Source organism: Miscanthus floridulus, chromosome 15 (assembly GCF_019320115.1).
Source record: "Miscanthus floridulus cultivar M001 chromosome 15, ASM1932011v1, whole genome shotgun sequence".
Classification (NCBI taxonomy): Eukaryota; Viridiplantae; Streptophyta; class Magnoliopsida; order Poales; family Poaceae; genus Miscanthus; species Miscanthus floridulus.
Window position 1 is genome coordinate 21843918 of NC_089594.1, and position 17052 is coordinate 21860969.

Here is a 17052-nt window from a genome sequence, read left to right on the forward strand (position 1 = left end):
GCGATACACATTACTGTACAAATGTGCATACCTGGGTCACACACATTGCATTGCGTATAACCAACAAAAGTGCTCTAGGCTTAGAAATATGCATGCAGGTTTTAAAAAATGGCAAAGCCCTGTGAATCATTCTTCTTTTTTTCTAGACCAGCAATGTCATAAAATTTGTGAAACTTGTATAGGCAAGGTTAGTTCATCAAATCTTCAGCACACTTTGGTGGACGCAAGAGAATTTTTCCATGGCACCTTTATAAGTCATTGACACATGAAAATTTTGCTTGCTACCAGTAATTTTCACAGTAACTGGTAGATAAACATGTCTTTATACCGTCTTGAACAATTTACCGGTACACAAAATGATACAAGACTTGCCAAATGGTATGGCACCAAGGTGATCCAACAATAGATCGACCAAAAGAAAACCCAATAATATTTACCACCGACGGACAACCCAAAATATTATCTCACTTCGGTGCCAGACCAGTCATAGTCAGAGTTCTATGGAGACCTTGTTTTCTTTTGCTTTGGATTTGGGCTTGATGATTCCTTAAAAGCAGAAGGGCAAAGGTTATTGATGCCACACTTGTCGCATTTGGGCCTCAGTGGAGTACAGATAGTTTGCCCAAATCCAACCTACAAGACATTTTTTCAGTTTTTTTCAGCATAGACTAGCAGTTCTGAAATCAAGGCAGGATTCAGATAGCATAGAACAATAACCACTATCTTTAAATCAAATAAAAAAAGCATTACTAAATAAAGTACCAAAATAAGAAAATACTTCAGTAGAGAGATACCAGTAATGGATTTATAGGTTCCCACTCATCCTTGGGTAGCCATTTCTCTAGAGAAATTCTTGTCTGTTCCGGTGTCATAGTTTTCTGTGCACAACACATAGCAACATAAGCACTATTCCCCAGCGGCCCAGCCTCTGTAATTAGTTGTGTGTTTTTTTTTTCCCAGAAGCGAAGACAACATAAATCAATACTAGGCTACCTGTTTTGTTCCTTCCCGAAAAACCCACCCAAGTCGGTTAGAAATGCGATGCACATGAGTGTCAACACAGATTCCTTGAGTATTCTTCCAAGCAATGCTCATCACCTGTTTACTTAAAGAAAGATACCCATGAAGATATTTATGTTCATATTTCAACCACAAAGGACAGAATAAGTAAGATTATTACCAAATGAGCCATTTTAGGGCCAACTCCTCTCAGAGCAAGCAGCTCATTCAAAGAATCTGGAATATCCCCTCCAAAACGTTCAAGACAAATTTTAGAAGCTTCTTTTATGAACTGTGCCTTTCTCTGATAGAATCCGACCTGTTACAATCATGAACAGTATGCTGTGAGTCATTTATCTGAGAAGTTTCTTGTAATCTCTAGCTTCAGATCATCTTGAGCCTAAAGCGATGTTCCATTTCAAATAGTGTTAAGGGCATGTTTGGATCTCACCTCCTAAAGTTTAGTTAGTCACTTTAGGGACTAAAGTTCCAAACAAACCGACTAAAAAGTGACTAAAACACTTTAACCCCACTAATCACTGGTGCTAAAAAGTGACTAAAACATTATAGTCTAGTAAACTTTAGGAGGTGGGCCCTAAGTCTGGTATAGTGGTATATTTGCAAAGCCTGTGACGGATAACAAAGCAGACACGTGAATTTTCTTTTTCATGCTTCTAAGTTCATTTCTTTTTTGGGTACATACAGTACAGTAATTTTAACTTATGAACGATGTAAGCATAGTATTCATCCTAATAGGGTGAAAACCTTGAAACTTACAGGTTTGATAAGATTTGCAAGTGTGGTCTGATCAGTCCTCACTATAGCATCGGGATCAAGTAAACCGTTTTCAGAGAGGCGTTCCACAGCAGCTGAAAAGAATCGACTCCAAAATGCAATCAGTACATTTCTGAAGGACAACTATTTAGTAGAAAGACATCAGAGAATCTCATGACAAGGCTAGTTTTTCCTGAATTTCATGACAGAACAAAAAAAGAACTCTTGAATTTCCATAGTAACAATAGATACTTCAGTGGTCTGAGAATTCTCAACAAGAAGACATAACCAATTCTGGATACAGGAAATTTTAAAGGCATACCATGGTTAACTTCATCTTTTGTCTGGCTTGACATCATAGTTGATATCAGAACTGCAAATCTTCTTTCCTGTCCAGGCATAGGAAGAGAAGTATTGATTACAACTGGATCTAAACACTTTACAAATGGAACCCATATGCACAATTATTTCTAGACAAAAAAGGCACAAGTATTATAAAACAGCAAATAAGTGAAAAGCCACAAATGTGGAAAATTTGCAATCTATTTGGCACAAAATTAATGTACAGATTGTTTTATTTCTAGACTCTAGACAGGAAAAACAACAACATTTTCATATTGTAGTACAGCACAAGAAAATTAGCCAACTAGGTGAGTTGCATAACCCCGAAGCTACCTATGTAAGGCCAACCAAAGAGCTCTACCTTTTTCTCTTTATATTTCCTTTTTGAAGGGAGCTCCACTTTGACATTAATATCGGGTAGGAAATAAAGTTGGGACATGTCATACCAACAAGGCTCTTTACATAAAATTGTAAAGGTGAAAAGATTATTGTGTGGCAAAAACTACCTTGGGTGGAAGGAGAGAACCAGCTTTTTCACAGCCCTTCGTATCTACGGGGGCTCCACCAGATAACCTCATGCTTTTAATGCCTCCAAGAACTGCCTCCCAGTTATCTGGAGCTCCAACTGCACAAATGGCTACCTTGGTTTTCATATCGTACATGGACATAAGAAAGATACCAATCAAATGAAAGAGGTGAATGCTTGATACAGCAGTCAACAAACCTGGCCTTAATGCATTTATTTTTCATGGTGCAACAATGAAGAATATAGGTTGAAAAAATGCACAGATGTTCAGAATAAGGGAACACAAAGTTTAATATAAGTTTTTAATCAGTGGCTACAATTAGACCATCTTTTTGGCTAACATTAAAATTAGGGGAAATCGAGAACAATATAATCTAATTCCAAACATAATGAAAAAATATTGAGCTTACAAATGATAGTTGTGTATGGAAAACTAAAAATGCCACAACATATCCTGACCATGTAAGATCTCACTTGTGGTTGTAGCAAGATTGACCACATGCTAGCAGAAAAGTTTCAATCCAGTGACTTCATCTTAGTAAGTAGTGTTAGAATTGATCTCATCCGTCTTAACGGTCGAGACAGCCCCCTTGACCGCGTCCTGATCGGGGACGTTCAGCCATCTAGTGGCTGGTGGGCCCCCGTCGCACAGTGCCTATAAAGAGGAGGTGGGGCAAACGGCTCTCGATACGAGGTTCACTGCTACAGTAACAACCCCGCTGTCCTAGCCCTAATCCGATCCAGAGGGAGGCACTGCCAGCGGCGGGAAGCGCCACCAGCATCTTCACCATCGCCGGTCTCCACCGCTACACCAACCGTCGCTGCCCGTGCGCAGAGCTTCACCGACGAACCAGCGATGGCAGGGAGCTCCTCCAACCCCTCCTACGGTCAGATGCTCCTACATCTCTCTCTCTCTCTCTGTCTCATTTCCCGAAGAAAGCTCTAGGTCTATTTGATTCAATTAGTAAAGTAAACACCCACTGGATCCACTCCTAGATGGTCCAAAGAACCTAACAATGGTATCAGAGCCGTCGATTTAGTGTGTGGATTGTGTTAGGGGTAGCAGTGTAGAAGGAGATGAGTTAGATCCAGTTCGGATCGAAAGAAAAGAAATACAGAGGGTTCATCGAACCCTAAACCCTAATCGGGTGATAGAAAGAAAAAGAAAGAAGGGGATTCGAATTCGATTCGGATTACCCTAAAGAACCCTAACCCTAAAGAAATTGGACGGTCCGGGGGGGAGTCTTACCAGGGCTTCCCCGCCGCCGTCACTACCGCCTCACACGGGATGGAGCACCCGCCGCCGGCTTGCTGACGCGCGGGAAGAGAATCAAAAGAACAGAAAAGATAAGAACGGTTTAGATCCGTTCGGATCTAGACAAAGAAAGGTTTTCTGAACTCTAACCCTAACTGGGTTAAGGAAAGAAGAAGAAGAGGGTTTCAGCCTAGACGAGAAGCAAAGCCGAACCCTAAATCCGTGAAAACTCATGGGGAAGAAGAACAGTGAATCAAATCGGCCCTAACCCTAACTTGCCGAAACCCTAACCCTAATTCCAATCCCCGTCCCCAAATCGGATCGGATCTGAGTAGAAAAGGAGAAATACAGAAGGGGAAAAGGGGAAGAGGGAAACCCAGAGGGACTACCTCGCCGTTGTGCAGAACGGCGCGTGGGGAAAAGAGGGCCGGGCCAGGGGCTCTGCTCGCCGGGCTCCGGCCAAAGGGGCGCCGCGGCCAGGCCACTCGACGGCGGCGCGCTCACCCGCTGGGGAGCGCGCACACCGGCGAGGGGGCCGGCGACGGCGCCGTTGCTCCATTGCTTCGCCTACTCCTCACTCGGTGGCTAGCTCCTGCTGCGCTGCGAAGAGAGAGTGGAGTGAGGCGAAGAGAGAGAGAGGGCCGAAGAGAATGAGGTTAGGGTTTCCTCGGGGGCGCGCGGCGTCGGCGTTTTATCCGACCGAAAATGGTGCTCGATCGTCGGATTCAGATTGACGGCGAGCGTTGCTCCGGGCCGAATAGAGCCCAGGCGGGCAAGAGGAATCCCGGCCCAGGCCCAGGTTGCGGCCTGGGCGCGGGGGAGGCGCCGCGAGCGCTACGCGCTGCTGCTGCTTGTGGGCCGCGCGCACTGCTGCTGCTGAGCTCCGGGCTACACAGTGCTGGACCGGGCAGAATGCACAGTGATGATTAAGAATTGTTTTATTATTTTTCAGAAGCAAATTTTGATGATTTCATTCAAAGAATGATTTAAAATCTCTGATAATTTTGCACAAACGTGTTAGAATTTTTAGAGAATAGAAAAGTACAGTAAAATGCTTCTGAAAAGTAGATAAAGAAATTTTGTCAAGTTTCCGCTGCAAAGTAAAAGGTTTATTGTCTTCTAATTTGAAGAGCAGTTATAGTTATTTAGTAAATGATGAAAAGTTTATCCTCCAGTTAAAATTGGAACCAACGAGAAAATTTTAATTGGAGGAATAGTCGGTTGATAGTTAAAGTTAAATTATGGTATTGTTATTTTCTGACCAACGTTGATGATAACAATATTATAATTCTATGAGTTTTATGATTAAAGTTTAAATCTCTGATGAATTTTGCATCAAAGTGACCAATTTTCAAAGAATAGATAAAGATCAAGGAATGCTCTTAAACTAGATAAATGTATTTTCATGTTTCCGCTACAATGAAGTTGATTGTCTTCTAATTAAATTCGAACCAACGGGAGAATTTAATTTTGAGGAACACTTCTATGTTTTCAAGATTATTGAGTTTCTATATGTTAATTCCATTTCTGCCCAACGGTGATGTGGAATTAGTGTAAAAGAATGATGTTTTATTCTATTTCTGTCCAACAGTGATATAGAATAGAACATAAAGATTTCAAAGTTTAATGAGCATTATTGTTGAATATTTTTTCAGACAAAAGACTTCCATGTTTTCATTCTTGAAGGCAGTAAGAGAAATGAGCTGGGTACTTGTGACTCAGACGATGAAATGCCTAAGGGCAAGTTATGTATGAAAGAATGTCATTGCTTAAGGGACTGTGTTCTCTTTAAAGAATGGCTTCAAAAGAAAAGAATTCTAGGATATTGATCCAAGAAAAGAGATAGATCAATGAGAGTTTTCGTTGAGAAATGTCTTTTATGTACTCTCTGTGAAGAAGAATTTATTTTTAGTTTCACTTATGAGAGTTGTAAAAATCATATACATGTTTAATTTGACCAACATTGGATTAAACATGTGTGTTAAAAGAATATTCGGATTTATTTCTGAATTTGATAATTGAACACGAGCCAATCCTGGCATTTATGTCGGTTCAAGGGAATTATCTCGTATGGCGGGAAAAGTTTGTGATAGTACCCGCATGGCGAGAAAAGACACATGGCAGGGTAAAGTTGGCATAGTACTTATCCTGCATGGTGGGAGAAGGATGTGATGACTCATGTGCTCTAAGTGTATCCCGCACATGGAGAGAAGTTTGGGGTAGCTCTTACGCTATCCTAGTATTGACCATACACTCTGATTGTGTCATGGTCATTAAGTACTCAATGAGTCTAAGAACAAAAGAAAGTTGCATGTGAACCAAAAGATGAGAATGATATGCAAGCATGACTTGCAGAAGTATTGATAATAATAGACTATGTTGAGTTTTGAAGTGTAATGAGGAAAATGTACTCCCATACGAATTTTGTTTGGATGAGGTAAGTAATCAAAGTTTCCTCATTGACAAGAGTTCTGAATGTTTCGAAATTGTGGTAGAAAAGTTCATACCACATTTCGAGGGGGAGAAATATAAGATTAATTAAGAAAGACAATTAAGAAAGATACTTCCCCATACTTCAGATAATGCAATGCATACTATGCATTGAAGGTAAAAGTGATCTATAAAAGATGAATGTGATCGTTGAGGGAGTAAGACGGTCATAATAACGGTACCCCTAAAGTAAAGAAATAGCTAAATTCCTGGACCTTTTACAGTTCCAATAGGAAGATAGCATAGTCGGCTAATATTCATACTGGACGAGTTCAGAGTTATCAAGGCGGTGCTTAAAGCACCATTCGAGTTTTGACAGATTAAACCCAAAATAAGAAATTTTAAGATACACCATCTTTAAAGAAGATAGAGTAATCTGGGGGAGCATAGTATGTAGATACCTAAGGCTTGAATATAAGTGGGATTACATATCCACTACAGTGTTTTAGAGCAACAAATTGCTTAATACATGTTGATGTTGTATGACATATACAACACCTGATGTTAGCTCTTAAAAAAGATGAATAAGTAAATAAGGATCTTATGATACAGGAGGCTATAAACAATTGCCTTTTAGCAATGAAGAGTAACAATAGCCCCATATGAAAGAAGTGTCACAAGGCCCCAGAAGGTCTCAAAGAATAAGAAAATCAGATATTTCTGGTGACTAAGAAGTCAATGTTAAAAAAGAAATTCAAATAGAGGATAATTCCACCTCATTTGAAAAAGCCATGAGAGGCGTTCACTCATCTAAATGGCAAGAAGCAAAGAAAGATGAAATGAAATCGATAAATACAACGATGTTTGAGACTTAGAAGAAATTCCCAATGGAGCCAACACAGTAGGCTGTAATGGGTCTATAAGACAAATGTGACTCCAAAAGAAATATGGAAAGCTATAAAGCGCCACTTGTGGCGAAATGATTTACACAAAGAGAAGGAATAGATTATAATAAGCTTGCAAGGATTCTTTTAGAATCATAATGGTGTTAGTGGCACATTACGATTTACAGTTACATCAGAAGGATGTAAAGACACATTCCTCAACGGGGATTTGTATGAAAAAGTTTACATGGCATAACTCAAAAGGTTTTGTCATGGAAGGAAAAGAACGTAAGGGATGTTGCCTGAAGAAATCCATTTATGGATTAAAGCAAGCTTCAAGACAGTGGTACTTGAAGTTTGACAGTACAATAAGAAAGTTTGGGTTTTAAAGAGAATGTAGAGGACAATTGCATTTATGTAAAGTTTAAACATGGGAAATTCATTTTCCTAATCCTGCATGTGGGTAGCACCTTGCTCGCTAGTAGTGGTGTTAATCTACTGTTGGAGAAGAAGCAGTTCTTGTCCTCAAGTTTCAATGAGAATGGTCTTGGTAAAGCGTCATTCGTTCCAGGAATTGGAACTTACCGAGACAAAAGGAAAAGGGGTATTAGAACTATCTCAAGTGTATACTTAGAGAAGATTCTAAAGAAATAAAGTATATATGTGAGTAAACTTGCGCATGTTCCTATAGTAAAGGGTAATAGTTTTGAAAACTTCCAGTGTTCCAAGAACCAATGTGAAATCGAAAGGACGTCCTATATGCTTCAGCTGTTAGAAGTTTAATGAGTGCTTATAAGTCAGAACTTACCCTGACATAGTTCATGTATCCGGGATGTTTTGGCTGAAGTCCAGTCCAGATATAGATCACTAGAATGGAGTTGAGAATGTTTTACAATTGTGCAAAGATTTATAGGCCTCATGGTGAGTGAGAAAGTATAAGTACTCTCAAATAGTTGTGGATACAAATGTTAAATTTTGGCGAGATGTTTAGTGAAACCCACATAGTAGCTAACACTCGCAGTTGGAGTTTTATTGTGGAAAAGCTCCAAAAGAAACAGTTGTGGTGTCATCAAAGATGCATACCCACAGTATAGCTTGTTATGAGGCTTAAGGACAGACGAAATGGTTAAAAGAACTTACACCCGGAATTGATAATGGTATACAACAGCAATAACCATTTAAGAAGTTCGCTCCTATAACAACGGGTCAAGTATGCTGCCAAACACATTGACGTTAAAGTTATACGTTGTGAAGGAGAAAGTCCGGAATCATACTGAAAGTATTGAACATAAAAGTAACAAGCAAGTGCTTGCGAATCCGCGTACAAAAGGCTTACCACCCAGTGTGTTTGGAGAACACACAGTCGACATGGGTTTATGGTATAGCCTATGATTTTCGGACAATAAAGGGCCCAAAAGTTAAAGAATCTGTTTCAGAACAGAGACGTGTATTGTAGCTGTTAAGTCTATCGACGATTGACCGTGACGATGAAGCATGCTCTATGCACTAATCCGTGATGGAACAAATAAAAGTGAAAGGGATTAAAGTCAAAGTTTAAAGTTAAAGTATGAGTTGAGATCAAGGGGGAGAATGTTAGAATTGATCTCATTCGTCTTGACCCAACGGTCGAGACGGCCCCCTTGACCGCGTCCTGATCGGGGACGTTCAGCCATCTAGTGGCTGGTGGGCCCCCGTCGCACAGTGCCTATAAAGAGGAGGTGGGGCAAACGGCTCTCGATACGAGGTTCACTGCTACAGTAACATCCCTCTGTCCTAGCCCTAATCCGATCCAGAGGGAGGCACTGCCAGCGGCGGGAAGCGCCACCAGCATCTTCACCATCGCCGGTCTCCACCGCTACACCAACCGTCGCTGCCCGTGCGCAGAGCTTCACCGACAAACCAGCGATGGCAGGGAGCTCCTCCAACCCCTCCTACGGTCAGATGCTCCTACATCTCTCTCTCTCTCTCTCCTTTCCCGAAGAAAGCTCTAGGTCTATTTGATTCAATTAGTAAAGTAAACACCCACTGGATCCACTCCTAGATGGTCCAAAGAACCTAACAAGTAGTAACCCAATAATTTAACTTCATATAAGCTTGCAGAAAACGAAACATGACATAACAAGAAAAGTAACATGGTAAACATATATGCAATAATTTATCTCTTCTAATAGCCTTCTGGGATTTATGAGTACCTTTTATAACTGAAGAAACTCTGACCTTTTTTACCACCTTGACTGAAGAAGGGAAGTGTTAGTTTTTTTGCAAGACATGGCAGAAAACATAAATAAGATTGTAATATGGCACAGAGAGACTTGCAAGCAGATTATCCAGAGGAAAGATACTTGCACACTGATTATGAAACATTTGGCTTAGCGCGAAACTGAAAAAGATTATCTGATCAGCACCAGCAGTTCTTACCCAAAGATGCTGTTGCCTTACTTGACGATGTCAATGTTTTGGTCTTTTCGTATCGAAAATCCTCGATGTCAGGGACAATACGAACCTGAATATGCATAGGACATTTTTCTGTTAAGAAGAGCATGAAACCAAGTTGTACTAAGATAACACATGAGTGAAGAAATGTAGCTAAATACATAAGGTAGACTTGCACCAAAGAATAAGGATTCAATGAACAAGCAATTTAAATGAAGGGTACAGAGAGTAAGGAAAGAAAAATGGAAACACATGGAACTTGGTTCTTTTCATACAACAACATTCTATTTAGTAAGCAGGCACCTGCTTCTTATGATGCTCCCCGTTTACTTCAAGTTCTCGCTTCACCCTTTTCCTCTTAACAGAAGCAGTTGCTTCAGGCTTTGAAATGTCAAAAGAAACACTGGATTCACGTTTGACTTCTCGTACAACTGAAAAAGGCATGAAACTTGTACTTTATTGACAGAAGAAAAACTATACCAAAATTGTTGGGAAATTAATCCTACTCGGCTTGTTCAATCCGCATGAACAAAAGAGATGATAAATAAGGAATTTTTTTCTCTCATCAAACTAAATCCATGTATCTTGACCTTGCATACAGCAGACAATCAACATTAAGCTAGTTGGGGGGCAACATGAGCAAGGCATTCACCACTTGACACGTTCACATCATGTCAACATTGATATGCATATTACTTCAACCATAGCAAAATCTAATTTCCAATGCCATCAAAAGAAAAGACTATATGTGAAATAAACTTAAAGAAAAGGAATCGAATTTTTTGCCCCTTGTATCACTTAAACAAACAGCATAAACTCACGAGAAGAAGAAATCCAGGTAGCACACTGATTTCACCCATCTTGTGAAAGGAATCACGCAACTCCAGTCTCCAGACACATCGGTATCAATATAACATTTAGGCATATACCATGAGATACAATTTTTTTTGGTTGTGGGAGGAGGTAAAAATAAAATTACTACTCCTACATGGCAAGTACCATTTCAATAAAATTGTTCCTCGGGACCAAACGGTGAAGTAAACAGAGCAAGAAGACATTGCACAACTTAGCAAAGGACCCTTAAAAGGGGGAGAAAGATCCGCGGAGACGAAAAGGGCAGGAAACCGGGCTTTCCGCTTTCGCTTCACCTGGGTTGAGGTCGGCGCGGACCAGCAGCCTGGAGGCGGAGGCGGAGCGGGTGCTGGGCATGGCGGCCGGCGAGAGACGAATGCGGGGGAGGAGGAGAGCGAGGTGCATCCGCGCCCGCGCCGCTGCGCTAGGGTTTTAGCTGCGACGAGGGTCCTGTCCTGTTCATCTTTTCCCCCCACCTGGGTGGTGTGAGCTTTTCTTCGCGTTTGAAAAAACAGTTGCGTTGCTTGTGGCGCTGCAGCCTACTGCGTGGCGCTTCGTTTCTTCGCCTGCAAACGTGTTGCTTTCGGCTGCGGCGTGCGCGGTGGCCGGCGGCAGCCCGCGTTGATCAGCAAGCGTACCCGTGCGTTAATCGCTGCCTAACCTGACAAGTAATGGTGGGGACAGAGGGACTTAGGGAAAGGAACTCAACGCCCACACACACCGACACACCAATTGCATGACAGCAAGGTAGTAATCCATGGTTATAGATTATGGAGAGAATTTGCAAATTTGATTGTTACTCTTAATGATCTCTTTGTTTGGTTGTGGAAAAAAAAATAAGACAGTTAAAAAAAATCCATACCCCCTGTTTGGTGCATGAGATAGAAATTATATCACAAGTCATAACCAAATCTTCACTCAATTAATTAACACCTATGTCATGATAATTGATTAGTGGAAATTCATCCTCTAAACTCTAACCCCTCTTCCCACCAAAACTCTTACACTTCGTGCTCCTCTTGTAAGCACACCTGAACCAACCCAAGTTGCTACGGTTCATTTGTGCGCGGGCACGCACACTCTGGAAAAAAAAACTTTCAGAATAAACACACAAAATTTTCCTAAAAGCCATTTTGGAATGAAGATATATATAGGAATAGTGGAGAAATTTCATTAAAAATAATTTAATTTTACATAAAAAAATATCGGTAATATTGTAGTCCAAGCATCTGGCCGCTCGGACGCTTGCTTCATGGGCCTATTGACCGGCCCAAACAACTTGCTCGTTTGTCAACCACACATGATGCTTCTAAACAAATTGGACCAGGCCATATTTCCCTACTCTGCCTTGTGTCGTTCTCCACCGCCACACCCACGCTGCCTGCTCGCCGCAGCAGCCCTCCACCGCGACATCAAAGCCTCCTTGCCGTGGCCGGAGTCTGCTCGCTCGCCGGTGCCGCTAAGCCTCCGCTCTTCCCCTCCCCAAAGGATCCAGAAGCACCCCTCCACATGCGTCTTCCCTCAAGTCGGCCTCCATGGCGTCCCCTCCCACTCCACGGTGGCCACGTCCCTCTCCTACGTCACACCGGTGTCGCCTTTCCCAGATCCGGCAGTATCTCCTCTCCCTCGGCCTACGACGGGCATGTCAAGGGTGTGCGGGCGCACACCAGCCACCTCGCCCATCGCTGAACGGGGAGCAGGGGAGGCTTGCGCTCCCATCCATGTTGTGTTGTCGGTAGGAAGGGGAGGTTGTAACACCCCGGTGTTATGCCTGCATTTAGGCACTGCTAATCATACATATCGTGCATCATCAAGCATCCTAATCATACCTGCATAATCTTGCATATAACAACTGAAACATTACTTCGAAACATACAAAACATGTTTGTGAAACGTAAATGATGCATACACTTATTAGAGTTGTTTTGCTCTGATTCTTGCTTGCTAGTTGAGTAGAAACTGTTGGTTATGCTTGTAAATCATCTAGAATTGTTTAGCACAATTTTTGGAGCAAGGTTTGTATTCAAATTAATTCAAAATTTTGCTTCCAAAGTAATTTCCCAAAATTAAGGTTTTGAGTTAAAATTTAACTTTGACTTTATAATTTAAAATCTAGATAGAATTGGACTTTGGTCATAAAAGCAAAGTTGTAAGGAATTAAATTCTAATCAACTTTCATTTTTGGTCCATTTTCAAAAGATGTCATTTTCTTGCTCAAAATGATATTTGAAAAACTGGTATTGAAAATCTCTTGAAAATTTAAATTGAAAATCTTCATTTTTCCTTAACGGGCCGCCGCCTCGCTTCTGGCCCGTCAGCCGAAGCCGGCCCAGCCAGCCTCCCACCCGTGCGCCTCGCGCTTCTCCCGCGCCGGCCCACAGCGCCCCGGCCCAGCCCAGCGCGCCGGCTCTTTCTCCCGCTCGCCCGCACTCGCGCGCCCGTCGCAGCGCCACGCCGCGACCGCGGCAGAGGAATCCCGCCGCGTGGCGACTCCGCGCCGGCGTCGCCCGCCGCGCGGCAGCCGCGGCCTGACACCGCGCCCACGCGCCCGCCTTCACCTGCTGGTGCCCGCGCGCTCGCTCACTCCCGCCCACATTTCCTCTTCTCCCCCTCCAGAGCCGAGCGCTCGAGCTCCGCCCTCGCCGCGCCCGTAGCTCCGCCGGCGTCGAGCTCTCGCACCGCCGCGCCATTTCCCGATTGCTCGCGCCCACAGCACCACCTCGCCTCCCTTCGGCTCACGCTCGCGCTTGCGCCGTTTTTCGAGCCCTGGGTGAGCTTCCCCGCGCCTCGCCACCGACGTCCATGGCGCCGCCGTGCTCGGCCGCCGTGGAGCGTCCTCTTCCTCCCCTTCTCAGCCGTGCTTAGCTGCCTGCTCGCTTTCGCCATTGCCTCGCACACCTCCCGCGCTCGCTTGCTTGCGCTGCCGTGGCCGGAGATGGCCGCCGGCCGCTGGCCGAGCCGCGCCGTCGCGCCAACGCGCGCCCCGGCGAGGCGCTCTGCCTCGGCTGGCCAGGCCGAGCCAGGCCGGGGGTTGACGCCCTGTTGGGCCGTCTCCCCTCCCTCGCGCTCGGGCCGCGCAGGCCGGTTGTGGCCGTGGGCCAGCTGTTCCCCACGGGCCGGCCCAGTAGTTTTTAAATGAATTGATTTCCATTTATTATTTGTTATTTGAAATCAAAAATGGTTTGAAAAATGTTTGGATGATCAAATTTGCTCCAAATTTGTTGAAACAAATTTTGCTAGGTTCCTTATCATCAGATCTACTTGGAAAAATTATTACATGTCATTTTTGGGATACTTTTCTGTAGGATTTTATTTAATCGTGTATAATTGCTGATAACTTGAAAAATGTGTAGAAAAATCTATAATCTTCAGAAAAATATGATTCCAAGTTTGTTAATCTTATTATGTCCTGAACTTCCTAGGAAAAATATGTTTCATGCATGTGCTGTGGAAAACTTTGGAGGTGTAGTTCAAGTGCCTTTAATGGCTGATTTTTGTTATTTTTGCTAGAGAGCAAACTTTGTATAAAACATGCATGTGATAATTTTTGGACAGTCATTATAGGCTATGAAGAACCTAGGAAAAATATTAATTCTGTTGTTTGACACTTTTCATAGTACAAAGTAATTTCATGCTCATTTTTATGCTATAGCTTGTCATTTTTGTGTAGGATAGTTTACTTATCCAAATGCCATGAAATTTTTATGGTAGTCTGCTTAGGGTAGTATTATGCTACTGTAATTTTCTCAGATTTTTAGGAGCATCAGAAATATATGTTGCTATTCAAACCTATTATTAATTAGGGTTTAAGCAAGTGTTGCTTTAAGTGTGATTAAGAAATTAGTAAAGCTTTGGTGTATCTTTGAAGCATTTCATAAGATAGGTTAACTTAACATATTAGTAGTAGAAGAGAATGCAGTAGATGACATGTGCTTGTAGTATAGTTTCTTGGATGATGTTGACTACCTTGCATTTAAACATATCCATTGCATCCATCTCCTTCGATGCACCGTTTGCATAATCACTTACGCGCATGGCATCATACAGGATCGCAAACCGAGAACCCAGTCGTCATACCCGAGGAGCCCGAGGAGCAGCTCGAGGTGCAGCAGCAGGAAGTGCCAGAAGCCGACGAGGAGGACGTTGAGGAACTTCCAGAGTGCCCCGATCACCGCCCGAGCTCCTTCGAGAGAGGCAAGCCCCGGAGCATTTTTCTCCCGGTTTGCAATAATTTAATTAAATACTTTACTTTAAAGTAATGCATTACGTTCAGGAGTTGTTTGCAACCGTTGCTGCATTATACCTTACTTACCTTTGTTATACTATATCCTTGTTATCCTGGTATCCGCAGTTGAGTCAATGCTTAGCTGGCTTAGACCGGTAGAAGTCAGGTGATTTCATGTCACCTGCGAGCTATAGGTGGTTACCTGGATCTGTTTGGATGACTATGAAGTCATGGTATAACTAAGTGTTAAATGAAGTTGAGACCGGACGGAGACTTGCAGAGTTTTGGACTGTAGTGTTTCCGTATGTGTCGATTAAGGACCGACCGTTGTTGGGCCTCGAGTCATGTTGAACGCATGCCTTACATTTAGCTGGCCGGATAAAGTACCTTCTGACCGCGAAGCTGGGAGATTTTTCGGGCCGAGCAGATTGCCCGCAACGCACTGTGCCGGAGCAGGTGTGGTAGGACACGGGGGTGGGATGATAAGGCCAAAGTGCAGTCGGTCGGCCCCCGGGTACATGTGGTTCCTGGCAAACTCGAGATTCCTGGAAAGTTGACTCGGTGATCAATATCTCACTTTAGCGGGTGAGTGAGGTTTGTGTAAGGAATAAATCACCAGCTGGTTAGGAATCGATTCGAATCGCCATCGCTCCTGGATAGTGAGCACTTGACTTGAGTTACTTCATCGTAGTAATTATTTATGGAACACTTGGACAGTTATAATGAATATGACAGTATGAAAGTTGTTTAATGATCATTGGTTATCATTATCTGCTTAATCACATGTTTACTCTAGTATAGGTGCAAACCTAGTTGACAGGTTAATAATAATTAACTTGGCAATAATGCTTTTAGAAAGGTTCTTGAAATGCTAAAAATGCTTCTTTTTGCAAATGAGTCAGCTACCCTACTATAAAGCCCTTCATAATCCTTGGGGTCATTTATTTTTGGTTATGTCGGGTAAGTCTGGCTGAGTATCTTCTCGTACTCAGGGTTTTATTCCCACTTGTTGCAGATGGGCAGATGTATTACGGCTACTGTATCAACTGCCTGTATCCTGCGATGGGTGATGCTTAGGACCATGGGCAGGGTCATTCCTTACGTCTCATCTGATGCTTTTGTTGGAGATGATCATTCGCTGGCACTATATTTAAACTCCGCGTGAGTGTGTGTGGTTTGAACAAATGACTTCCGCTTAGGACCATGGTTTGAACAAATGACTGTAGCAAAAGCCGGTTTTCTCTCTCCTCCCCTCACTCTCTCACTGACGCCGTCACTGTTCATCAAGCCGCACAAGCCAGTTTTCCTGCTTCGCTACAGTGTTGCTACAGTGAGAGAGAAAAAGAAGGAGAGAGAAAACCGTTTTTTTGCTACAGTGTTTTTGTCAGATAAGCCAAAGCCGGTTGAAGCTGTCCCAAACGGGGCCTAATTCTTGTGATTCTATTTTTCACGTTCGGCTCCGAAACCCTCAGTGGAACACCTGGCGTTGATTCTTGTGATTCTATTTTCTAGCTCGAAATCCCTCCGTAAAATCTCTATTTGGCACTGATTCTTAAGGGTGCGTTATCTCACAAACGTAAATCTCTATTTGGCACTGATTCTTAAGGGTGCGTTATCTCACAAACGTTTCAGATTCATCAGTTCCTAGAGACATTCCTTCTAGTGAATACGAATCATGTTCTCAAATCGTTTGGCTAGTAGGTTCAATTCTGATTCTTGGTGGCTAAAATCATTGGTTTACATGAAAAATAATAAAAAAAATATTTTTTTTACAAAATACAAAAAAATGCTAATGTTTTTATGGACGAAGAAAAAAAATCAAAAGCATCTGATTTTAATTGGTTTCACTTGAAGACGATCACTAGAATCATTTTAGATTAGATGGGAGGGGTAGTAATGCAAGAAACAGAATCTGGAGGAAACTACTCTGAAGGTGATTCTGATCTCTATTACAAAGAGAGATCACTAGAAACGAATCAGTGTCGTCTTTAACCGTTTGGAAGTGTTTCCAGTGACTCTGAAAAGAATCCTAAACTATTCTCTTCTGGAGAGAATCCAAACCTATTCTCACATCCAAACGGACCCACAATTCTCTTGAGAAACGGATCGGTTCTGGCTATCCAATTTATCCCTAAATATTCCACTCCAACCGAACATAGCCCGTTTTCACTGTTACCTATCGCTGGATCGTAAATTTGATTCACGCCAGGGAAACTAGTTTCGATGCTTCTATTATCAGTCAATATTTAAAACCAGAAAAAACAGAACGTCGAGAATGAATCCATTTAACAATGGGAAAAAGCAATGGAAAAAGCGCCTAGGGGACCATAAA

General features: G+C 42.6%; 1 protein-coding gene across 1 annotated transcript; it reads right to left on the reverse strand.

The window, feature by feature from the left end:
- Positions 1-235: 235 nt before the first annotated feature.
- LOC136508509 (endonuclease III homolog 1, chloroplastic-like) lies at positions 236-11140 on the reverse strand. The gene is made up of 11 exons (XM_066503193.1): positions 10792-11140; positions 9947-10074; positions 9629-9713; positions 9403-9444; positions 2622-2740; positions 2096-2162; positions 1777-1868; positions 1181-1318; positions 994-1098; positions 795-878; positions 236-633 (listed from the first exon to the last, which is right to left on the reverse strand). The coding sequence occupies exons 1-11, from the start codon at positions 10898-10900 to the stop codon at positions 499-501; spliced, it is 1104 nt and encodes a 367-aa protein (XP_066359290.1). The 5' UTR covers positions 10901-11140; the 3' UTR covers positions 236-498.
- Positions 11141-17052: the final 5912 nt, after the last annotated feature.

What these genes read in the sequence shown, in the direction of transcription:
- LOC136508509 (XM_066503193.1), bottom strand. Translation starts at nt 10,900, where the DNA reads ATGCACCTCGCTCTCCTCCTCCCCCGCATTCGTCTCTCGCCGGCCGCC. An exon ending in CCGCGCCGACCTCAACCCAG is followed by an intron (nt 10,075 to 10,791) that starts GTGAAGCGAAAG and finishes TGCCTTTTTCAG; the next exon opens with TTGTACGAGAAGTCAAACGT. An exon ending in TTCGGGAAGGAACAAAACAG is followed by an intron (nt 879 to 993) that starts GTAGCCTAGTAT and finishes TGTTGTGCACAG; the next exon opens with AAAACTATGACACCGGAACA.